This window comes from Sminthopsis crassicaudata, chromosome 1 (genome assembly GCF_048593235.1).
Source record: "Sminthopsis crassicaudata isolate SCR6 chromosome 1, ASM4859323v1, whole genome shotgun sequence".
NCBI lineage: Eukaryota > Metazoa > Chordata > Mammalia > Dasyuromorphia > Dasyuridae > Sminthopsis > Sminthopsis crassicaudata.
Window position 1 is genome coordinate 691,947,543 of NC_133617.1, and position 12,168 is coordinate 691,959,710.

The 12,168-nt window shown below is 34.7% G+C and overlaps 1 protein-coding gene across 3 annotated transcripts in view; it reads right to left on the reverse strand.

Annotated features, from left to right (window-relative positions):
• XYLB (xylulokinase) overlaps window positions 1–12,168 on the reverse strand; it is a 242,523-nt gene that overhangs the window by 103,150 nt on the left and 127,205 nt on the right. For 2 of the 3 annotated variants that reach the window (XM_074283633.1, XM_074283632.1), the window contains exons 13-15: window positions 10,261–10,376; window positions 6,277–6,350; window positions 4,076–4,172 (exon numbers count right to left, since the gene is read on the reverse strand). The exons of the other annotated variant lie outside the window; for it this stretch is intronic. In XM_074283633.1, coding sequence (XP_074139734.1) covers window positions 4,076–4,172; window positions 6,277–6,350; window positions 10,261–10,376 — 287 coding nt within the window. The remainder of the gene's footprint in view (window positions 1–4,075; window positions 4,173–6,276; window positions 6,351–10,260; window positions 10,377–12,168) is intronic. 3 annotated transcript variants of the gene reach the window in all.

Genomic DNA, 12,168 nt, shown 5'->3' on the forward strand with positions numbered 1-12,168 from the left:
TTCCTTGTCCTCTCCATCAAACAATTTTTAATAGCTTTTTACTGACAAAACATATACATGGGAAATTTTTCAACACTGACCCTTGCAAAAACTTCTGTTCCAACTTTTCCCCTTCTTTCCTCCACCCTCTCCCCTAGATGGCAGGTAGTCCCATACATGTCAAATATGTTAAAGTATAGAACAATTTTTTAAAACAATGAAAAACCAGGTTTTTTTGTAAAGGGGAATAACTTTAAAAATAATGAAACAAAAATGAGCAACTTGAAGCTGATAGAAAAGATAAGTAAGATGCTTATAAGAAAGAATCTCACTGCCCTTGATGAATTCAAGTCCCTTGGCCTAAGTGAACTACATGAAATAACTACTGCTGATGAGATTGAAGAACTGCTGTAAGTGATATCTGAAAGATCATGGAAAACAGAAGATCAGCAAAAGGCAAATATCCTGATTTTCAATAAAAGGAAGAGAACAGACTACAAACTAGGACTCAGTGAGTTTCACCTTAATTCCTGGAGAAATTCTAGAATGCATCCTGGAAGAGATGGTTAGTGGACATAGTAAAGAGGAAACTGATTATGTTGCTTCATCAAAAACAGGTCTAGACTAATAAATGAGGAATGTTATCATGTGACTATAGGTTACCTAGATTTATGCAAATCTTTCAATAAAATATTTAATTTTATGTTTGTGGAGAAGATGGAGAGATATGGATATACTATGGTCAGATGGATTTAGAACCAAATGAAGAATTTAGGAGGTCTTCTGGGGAGTGCCCCAGGGACCCAAACTTGTTTAATGTTTTCATCAATGACTTAGATAAAGGCAGAGAGTAAGCTCATCAAATTTGCTGAGGGTACAAAGAAACCAGATGTTACGCTAAATGGATGGGTTGTTTGCAATGGCAGATCAATTCATCCCAAAACATAAAACTGGTACTTCAATAGAGATGCACAATGGAAGAGAAAACCCGCCTGCTGTAGGGCTTGGATGAGTCCAATGTGAACTGGGACTACTGTGAGCCACAGATGCCAAGCAGAAGAGCTGTTATGTTCCTTATGTTCCAACAAAAGGAGCAAAATGACCTTGGATGTTTACAATGCATGGAAATTCACAGCCATGAAAACATTTCAAGACTGTGCACAAGAACAGGAAAAGCATGTAATAAAATACATTTCTCTCTCCTCAATGGAGAGGAGGGGCACTCTGAGGATAGTGCCGCATACATCAAGAGAGTCACTAGATAGGTTGTTTTTGCTGAATAGCTTTTTTATTGTTACAAGGGAGGGTTCTATTCCAGATAGTAGGTGGGAGGAATTGGTTAGTAACCAGAAATGAATGTGACCTAAAAACTAAAGCTATCAATAAAACTTAAAAAAAAAAAAAGACTATAAACAGGATAAAAGGCTGTTTTACCTGGAATGTCCACATTTATTTTCAACTGGTAGAGAAATAAACCAAGAAGATTTTTTCCATTAGTGAAACTGATAAATTCTTTATTATTATTAAATATTTGTATGGCATTTCATGTTTTTAATGTGCCCTCTAAAAAGAGTACTTGGAGCAAACTATATGAACTTCACATGGCTGAGAAGGCAAATGATCAAATCAAACCAGAATCCAGGCTCTCTATTCTATATTTACTTATTATCTATGTATATGTAGTTTTCCCTAAGATAAAATATGCAATTATCCCTTTCACACCCTAACTTTCCTCATTATGGTTTAATATATCTCAGATTATCATAAGAAATTAAATGGAAATTTGGGGGACATTTTGCAAAAACCATGGATTACATGTAAAAGTCAGCATATAACATAGAAAAAGTTTAGAAATGCCAAAATATATAACATATACGTATAATATCAATATATTTTATTTTTAACAACTTAATAATTCAGACTATTCCTCTGGGTCTAAGTGAGGGTCAAAAAATTTACATGGATTTTCCAGATTGCAGGGACCCAGTGACCCTAACCACCACCAATATGGAAGGGATAACTGTATGCTCCTTGAGGACAAGCAGGTATTCATGCTGAACATGGTAGATGCTTAATTACTACTTGTTTTAAACTGGCTTGAACTGCTGTTTTTCAGAATATTGATGCACAGTGGCCTGAGGCTTTATCTTTAAGACTGTGTTTACAGAAAAGATTAAATAGATCATTGACACATGTTACAAAAAACAAAAACCATCGGAGACCATGCCAAACCTTTTCTGAATGATCTGATCTTTTGGTTCAGCATTGTATTAGAACACGAGGAATCCTAGGATTTAAGTCAACTCTAGTTAGGCTTTGTCAATTGACTAATCAATTTTGAAAACCCCATCAATTTACTGTGGAAAAAAATCTTTGAAATGGTATGCTTTGATACTAACAGTTGATTTAATTTTCTCCTTTTTCCAAATGGCTTGCTTTTCGCAAAAATCAGTTTAACCAGCACTTAAGATGCTTGCTGAGCACTGTTTACTGCTGATGGTTGTCCAGTCTGGGACCTACAAATTGGCCCAAATGCACCTGGAGCAACACTAGCCCCTGATTTAATCTAAAGCCTGAAATCATCAAACCCAAAGAGACTAGCATGTGGTGACAATTTTCAATGAGGAATGTATTCTTGGAGATTGCGAGGGTAAGTTGCCATTTTCTACCTGTTAAGTCTTTTCAGAAATCACAGAGATATTTTGAGATGCTTTTACAACATAGATTTGTTTGATAACTGTCCCTTGTGCTCTCCGGGGTTCAAAATGGATTCTTTACACTTTGGCTTAAAATGCAAAACCTTAAGTTTTAAATGACTGAAAATTGCTCTATTTTTAAAAGTTCATTTCTGAAGATTAATATGAACACTTAAAATCGCAATGCCCCTGCAATCTGGAAAATCCACATAAAATTTTTTGGTTCTCTCTTCATACCAGAGAAGAAATCTGAATTATTATGGCATTAAAAGAAAAAGATATTTGTATTTCTGAGTTTCTAAATTTTTTTCTATTAAATTCTTCTTTATTCCACTTAAAAGACATTATCATAAGATAACAGCACAATTAACCAAAACTAAGATCATTAATTATATTTCTCTAGCCTTTTATAGCTAGCAAGTATCTAGAATGTGATTTAAACCCAGAACTCCCACCTCAAGATCAAGCTTTCTATCTGCCACATCATGCTTTAGATTAGTGAAATTGCACCTCTATATTCTATATTAACAGGCTCTTTCACAGATATTTATAGCCATGGCATTGAATTTCATCCTCCAAATTAAAAGAAAAAAAAAAAAAAACTAGTTTTTAACTTTCTAAGAGTATCAGCAAAATTCAATTATTCCACAAAAGAAATATTTCCAAAATAGGGGGTAGTGATGATATAACATAATTAGTTTTTTAGGGGGGTTTTGTTTTGTTTTGTTTTGTTTTGTTTTGTTTTGTTTTGTTTTGTTTTGTTTTTAACTAAAGTTAATACAATTTCTTATCAGCCTGGAAGACAAGAATTCTGGAGTAACTTGGCTCTTTTTCTCTGCTGATTTGTCAGCTACATGCATATGGAAAAACAAAGTCACTTAAAGCAATAAACACATGAAATCTTAGATTACTTATGTTCTTATTTCTTGCTCCAGATAAACTGGACTCCAAACTTTTTTCTGAACTTGATATTCCATCTCCCATTTCCATGCAATTGAACAAGTTTTTCTTCTAAATTTTGATATGTACCATCTATTCATTCCCACCTCACTGAATTCTTCTCTCTTTTAAGTCTTAACATAGGTACAATTTTCTCCATGAAGTCTTCCATGATCCTTCGCACTCCCATCCAAAATTGTTATTACTTTCCCTCTTATCAATCTATTTTTATGATATATATATCTATGCATATGTTGTACTTTACTCCCATCCCTACCACCAGAATGTAAACTCCATAAGTTTGGAGGATAGCCCAGCTTATGATGACTCTAGTCAATGGGATTTTTCTCATCATTCCTACAAAAGAAATAGTTTCTTTTGTTTTCTATACAAAAAAGTCAAATCCATTGTTGTTTGTTATGTTATGAGCAGTCTCCTGAACCTTCCATACTTATACTTACCAACTCTATAGCCCAGCTTTTCAGCATGAATCCTTTTGGCCATGAATTGACCTTCAATCAAAGCTCGAATCTCTATCTTTTTAGGAAAATTTGTTACCTATATTAGAATAGAAATAAAAGAAATAAAGTTTCCCCTACCACTAAGCTAGTTTGAATTTTTAAAAACAAAAGGAACACAGTAAATATAGTTCTGCAGTCCATAATTGCCACCCAATTTCACAATTTAGCTAGACACACCCATCTATCTCTCCCTCTGTCCTTCCCTTCCTCCCTTCCCTCCTCTCTCTCTCTCTCTCTCTCTCTCTCTCTCTCTCTCTCTCTCTCTCTCTCTCTCTCTCTCTCTCTCTCTCTCTCTCTCTCTCACACACACACACACACACACACACACACACACACACACACACAATTTTTGGGTACTAAACAGTAGTATATAACCCAAATCTATGGCAAACCCTCTAAACTGGTACATAAGAAAAAATTTCTATTGCCAAATGAAAATTTTCTAATGCTTATCCTCCAGCCCCAACAATTACTCTAAAACTTGCCTCAGAAATAACATCTCTTTGTAAAAAATTAGAGGACAAAAATCTGACAAATGAGCAAATTTACACACAAATGTCTATGTTTTCATTATGAACAGTGATAACCAAATCTAATGTCTGTCCTTGAGGAGAAAATTGAATTAATCCAATTTACTTTCAAATATAGCTTTTTTTAATTTGATAATTAAGGATTATAAAAATAACTTAAAGTATGAAATCTAATATAAGCAAATTGTTATATTTAGTACATATTCGGTACTAACATCTTGTATTTATTAGGCACATAAACATCTGTCAAGTCCCTGGGTACATACTGTCTTTTTCATAGCTTTTTATGTCAGTGACAGTGTGATGATCTCTGATTTAAAGAGTGCTTCCTCTACTGGTGGAGACTATAATCCATCCACATCTTGCCTTTCAATATCTTCCTATAAATTCTCCATAAAGGATCCACCCATTATCCTACATCCGTCCTCCAGAGTTCTTTTGGAGAATATTGTGGATACTAGAGCAGGCATTTTGGCTGTGAATTTCTTAGGTCTCACTCCTACTGCATGAAAAGCCTGTCTCTTTTTTCTGGTTATGCATTCCTAAGAAAGCTTATTTACGACTTCTTAAAAGCAAGGCATCTTTGATTATGAAAATCCATTTTAATTTGGAAAGTATTTCTGACCACTTATTAAGTGCCTAGCATTGTGCTGAGCCCTGAATTGATTCAGAGAAAATTATAATTTGCTTTATAATTCAAGTTAAGACAATATTCCCTATTGTCTCCTTACCATGTTGCTTGATGTCAGCTCATTTTCTTCCTTTCCTCTACCACAATCCTGGACTTCCCTAATATGTGAGCTTTTGCCTTACTTCAGCAGGGCCCAAGCCTTCATGCCATTGTCTCCCCACATTTCCAACATTCTTTTATGTGTTGTTTTCCCCCATTATATGAGAGCTCCTTGAGAGCAGGGACTTTTCTTGCTCATACGTATGCCCAGAGCTTGCAGAGTGCTAACAACTATTAAGAGCTTAATAAATGTATTATCTATCTATCTATCCATCTTTTTATCCATGTATCTATCCTCCCCCTATTTATCTAGATGGATATACTCTATATGGATTTATCATGTATCTCCTATCTATCCTCTATCTACATCATCTATCTTTTGTTCATCTATACCTATCATTGATCTATCCTCTATATTATGTCTATTCTATCTATATGTATCACCTAACTATATATATATATATATATATATCCATTTATTCTCTCATTATATCATCTATCATGTATCTATTATCTATTTGTATCTATCATTGATTAGTCTCTATATCTATAATCTATTATCTATCCATTACCTGTCTACAACCTAAATCTATCTATATCTATTATCTTCTATCTAATCATCTATCCATTTTATACCTCTATCATCTATTGGTCAATATCTATGTATTTGATATTTAAACATGTTACATTATATCTGATTATATAGAATTTTTGCTTAGGAAAAAAAAAACTTAAAATTACAGAAAATGGTTTGCAGAGGCCTGGAAGCCTGTTGAAGCAGCAGAACTTAATAGATAATTCAATCAAAATCAAGCACATAATATTGTTAAGAATGATTTAGGGTAAGTGATATTAGGAAAATTACAAACACCAGTCTGTACCTTCTTGTTGTCTGCATTAAACCTGTGACGTCCAGTGGTCTCTGGAGTAATTTCCATCACATCAAAATAAAAACCTAAAACAGGTACAAGAAAAGATTAGTTCTTATGTAGTCAAAAAAAAAAAACAACACAACACATCAATTTCTTTATGATCCTAGAAAAATGGCAAATTGGAACAGAAGAAGAAAATGAAAAATGTCTCTTTTCTTCTACGGTATTACAAAGTTTGGCTTCCTCCAAACCATCACACTCTCAGCCATCAGGCTTCTCCCTCTTTTTTTTCAATAACCTGACATCTGACCCCTGTGATTTGCTGATACATGGACATTCTTTCCAGTATCTCTAGAAGGGCTCCATACACCCTTGGGAATCAAGTCTTGATATTAAATGAGATTCAAGAGGAGAAATCCTCTTAAATTCAGGGTTACCTCTCTCCATATAATATGATTTCAAGGATTCCTTGAGCATACCAGTGAGTGGGGAAGGAGAAGGTGGTAGGGATGATGGCAGTAAAACGTAAGGGACTGACAACAGCTCATAGATCCAAAGAAAAAGTTCTGACAATAAACCAGCTGCACAAATGATGAAATGAAGAGGATTCTTTTTACATTTTCCATATTTAATAACTACCTTCTAGCCAAAATGGCCAACTTAGCATTCTCCAAACACGTTGATCACATTCCTCCATTCCCTTGTTCTCTGTCCTACCTCTGCCAGCTCCTCCTGGACTGTTCTGAAATCCTTGTTAGTCCCAGCTCAAATGAATACAACTTAGATTTCATTAAGCATTTTTGTGTTATCTTTGTGGATAAGATGAAGAAATATGGTCTGGGTAACAGAAGGTTGAGAAAAAAGACTCACTATCTGATTGACTGACACTGGCAAGCTGCATAACATAGAAAGAAAGTAACCAAGATAATGAAAAGCTTCAAGATCATTCCATAAGTAAATTGGTTAGAGTTACTGGAGGAAGAAGAGTGGTTAGCCTATAGAAGAAAGGCTTAAGAGTTATCTGACAGCCATCTTCAAGTATCTAAGGGGTTGACACATAGAAGAGAAAATTCAATTTGTTCTTTTTGGGGATCAGAAACTAAATAATAAACGGAAATTTCACAAAGGAAGAATACACTTAATGTAAGGAAAAGATTTTATAACTATTAGAGCTATCCAAAAGTGGGAGAGGGGTCTGTCTTGGGAAGTGGCAGATTCCATGTCATCAATAATAGCCTTATAAGATTGAAAAAACAGTAAGGGATTTTGTTAATGCAATTTCTAATCAAATATGGATTGTACTAGAATGACTCCATCTTCTCTTCTAATTCTGGGTTTTCATGTGTTGGGTTGTTTTGGTTTGTTTGTTTGTTTTAACTCTTCTTAATACCTAACACAGAGCTGGACAAAGTAAGTGCTGAATATGTGTTTATTGAATGAATGATTCAATCAAACTCTATTGAGGATACATTTTAAAAAGAGTTGATATATACACCAGAGAGTTAAACATAAAAAGAATGCTTTTCCTTCTCAGATTACACCTTCTATGTAAAATTATGGGAAAACATGGAAAAGAATTGCATAGGATGAGAAAGGATAGTGATTTGCACTGCTTAATACACTAATGAAATTCCAGACCCATCAAACCTTCATTGGGATTAAAAACACAACAAATTGTTTGAATTAACCTGAGATGACTTTTAATTTTCTGAGTGTATTATGTTATAGAGGTAATGTTTAATTTTATATCTGAATATAATAGACTAGACTGGATGGAATGAACACAACTCAGCCCATGAGACCTCCTATATTACAGAACTAATAAATATATGCAATCAGTGATAGAATACACCTTTTATTCATAGACAAATTGATTCCCTACAGCATTTCCTACAATGGCTGTTTCAAAATGTTTCTTTAAATTCTTCTCCACATATTCCCCACCTACTACCACCTCAGTGATCACCTCAGTGATCACCTCAGCTTCACTTCTTGTTATTCTGAGAGGATTCAGGTCATCCAACCTGAGTTTCTTCACTCAAATTCTATTCTCTTCCTATCAATATTTCCTTCTGTACCCTCCTCCACTCATATTTCCCTCTGCCTGAAGAAGAAATGGTTATACTCTCATCCTTGCCCAGGTTATCTTCCCTTCATGCATCCTTAAAGACCTTAGTTCGATTGATTTTCCATCCTTTATTTTTCTTCCATTTTTAATATCTCCCCATAGACTCTTTCCCTAACATCAATAAATATGTTTTGGTTTCTTCCATCCTAATATATATATATATATATATATATATATATATATATATATATATATATGTTTTAAAAATTTGTTTCAAAGGAGTGTGTATGTGTGTATCTTTTAAGCTATCAAAGGAGACACATTTAGAAATAGAGGAATATGAGAAGCCATCCTTCTTTTAGAGATTTAAAAAAAACTGAGACCCAGAAAGCTTATTTGACTTACTTATGGTCACACAGATAATAAATGGCAGAGACAAAATTTGATCAAACCCAGCAGTCATTCTATTCATTGTTTCCTTCCCAACAAACTACTAGAGAAAATAATCTGCCTTCACTGAAATCTACACTTTTCACCAGGCACTCCCTACTCAATCTCTTACAATCTAGCTTTTATTCCCACAAAAATGAATCCTGCACATCAGAAGTGCTAAGTAATTTTTAAAATTAATTGATTATTGCATGCTGAGAAACCAGAATTTTTGAGAGGAATAACAAAGTCTCCAATAGATATTTTACAAATTATATAGATTAGATTCTTTACACAATTGCTTGATGCAAAATCAAATATGAAATGAAGCATTTCTCTTAAATGCAATAAGGCAGAAACTTCTCATTGAGTGACTTTTACAAAACATGTATAGTTTAAGATGAACTCATATATATTAATCTCCCTTCAAAAACTTTCTTAGAACTACAGTGACAATTTTATAACCTAGGTGCCTACCCCAGTGCCAGGAATAAAGAAGGCACTTAATACATGCTTGCTGATTGGTAGATTAATAGAATGCAAAAATCCCAGAGCTGAATGACACCTCAGAAACACTTTTAGCCAATACCAAACTTGATTAAAAATTCCCTATCATATTCCCCCTTAGCAATCAACTATGTTTTGATTAAGACTTCTAATGACAATGAAACCTCCACCTTATAGTCCATTTCACTTTGTGAAAGCTTTTTTTTTTCCACTTTTCAGATATTTTTTCCATTCATTGAGATGGACTATCTCTATACAGCTTGCACCCATTGTTCCTAGTTCTCTCCTCTAGAACAAAGTAGAATCAATCAACTTGATCAGCACATGGAGAGCAGTCATGTTCCTGTTTTTTCTTCCCTAAACTAAATCTTTCATGTATTTCAATATATCCTCATATTCTAAGATGTGCACTTCTTTCAGCATCCCACTTACCTTCCTCTTTCTGATCTCCAGCTGATCAATATCCTTCCTAAAATGTAACATCCAAAACCAAAGTAATCCATGTGTACTGGACTCCTATGGTATCCTTTGCCCATTCAGTGAGCTGAATAAGATAGGATTCTACACTCTATCACTTCTAAGATTTTATTTGTTTTTTTAGCTGCCAAGTATCACTGCTGAGTCCAAATGAACTAACACTCATCCCAACAGATATATTCTAGTGTAGAAGGAGAATTTCCCATTGTTAATTAAGATATGTAGCTAATAAATTCTTTCACATAATGCAAAAGAAAAGCAGCAAGGAAATCTCTTTATCTCTACCCTGTTCTCATCAGACTGAAAAATCTCCCACTGCTTTAGAAGAAGCTAAGAGTTTCTTATAGTACTGCCAAAAAGAAGGGAAAAAAAGATAGTCATACATTACGCATTAGGTTTCCTTCATCCTATCCTCTTGAGTCCTCTATATTCTACATGAATTACTTAGACTCAGAAAATGCAGCTTCTATCAAAACAATCCCAAGAGTTCTGTCTTCCCATGAAGAACATACCAAGATTTCCACAATTTCCTATTTCAGTGGATTGTAGAGCTATGGAGAACTCTTCCCATGAGCCTGAAGCAGACTCATCTCGGACCTTCTCTCTCATTAGAGACCCATTCTTGAAGCTAGAGAAAGAAAAAATGAAAACTGTTAAATTTAAACAATTTTCCCCAAAGAGCTGGTCAACAATGATATAAATACCTAGAATATCCTTCTTAAAGAGCCCCATAATCAGATGCTCTTTTTCCAAGTACTCAAAGCCCAATTTTCTCTAGCCTATAACAAGCAATGAGGCAAACAAATATTTATTGAACATATATTATTGATATGGAGTATAAATTGCATGCATTTCTGCCACGTGGAAATGCAGATATCCTAGCTTAAGACAAAAGTATATGAATCCTGGAGAGAGGATCATAAAATCATACAATTTAGAGCTGGAAGAGCCCCTGGAGATCATACTGAGAAAAATGAAGTGATTTATCCAAGAGACTAGAATTTAGTCTCAGCTCTGCAACTGACTCACTGTGTGACTTCAAACAACACCAACAATCACTAGTATTTTTATAGTGTTTTTAGATTTAAAAATTACTTCACATATATTATCTAAACTGATCCTCACAATTACATGGGGAGTTTGGTGTAAATAGTATCCTCATTTCATAGGAAGAGAAAGCTGAGGCTAAGAGAAGTTAAATAGCTTATCCAGGGTCACAGAGCTGTTAAATCTCTAAAGAGCTTGAATCTTCCTGACTCCAAATCCAATGTTCTATTCCCTATACTATCAAATTATCTTCACAAGGCACATCACTTCTCTAGAACTCAGTTTTCTCATATGTAAAATAAGAGGGTTGGACAAAATGACTCCTAAAGTCCCTTCCTGTCCTAAATTCTATGATCCATATTTATAGAATTTGATTTGGACCCGTTAGCTGATCTGAGAGAGAAAGAGCCATTTTGCAATGTCCTAAGGTATCTCTAGCCCATTCAGTGGCTTATCCCAAATAGAGCAGGAGGCTATATCATTTTCATCTTTGTATCCCCAATGCCTCTTACAGTATGACACAGTGGGTACTTTATTCATATATTAAATTAAATTGAATTAAGCTTAGGGTATTTTTCTTAGTCATAATCTCGATTAGTCAAGTTAATTTTATATGTCTATTAAGTAGAAGAGTCAGTCCTATCTGACCAGTGATTATTCTGAAATACAATGCTCCTGGACTAAAGGGAAAGGAGATTGATTCTATGACCATTAGAAAGTACTTGCAATGGGCAGTTGGTGAAAGGCAGGGCAATCAGAAAACACAAGGGAAGCAGCACAATTGGAGATGATGACCATGTGTACAAGTACCTGTGCCTACTAAAATATACAGTGTAGACAGTTAAGGGTAGGTGGGACAAGAAGTGGTATAAGACTGACTGACTGTTCCTACCTGGTTGAAAACAAAAAGGAACTCAATTGGAGAGGAGACTGGCATTCCTAAGAGATCTTTGGAGTGGAAAACCCTTTTGGAATGGGCTAGGTAATACCCTAGTGCACAGAGTGCCAGGCCTGAAGTCAGGAAAACTCTGAGTTCAAATCTGGCCTCAGACATTTATTAGATGTATGACCCTGAGAAAGTCACTTACCATATTTGCCTTCCTTTCCCCATAGGTTGGAGAAGGAAATGACAAACCACTCTAGCATGTTTGCCAAGAAAATCCCCAATAGGGTCGTGAAGAGTTAGACACAACTAAAATGACTGAACAACAAAAATCCATTTGGTATGGTATCAAGAATGCTGCTACTTAATTCAATTTTTAAAAAATTACTTTGCTACCCTACTTTGTAAGTCTCATTTTGGGCTATAATCTCACACATTTCATCCCGGTGTGGTCTGGCCAGGCTGAGCTACATTGGGATGGAATAAATAA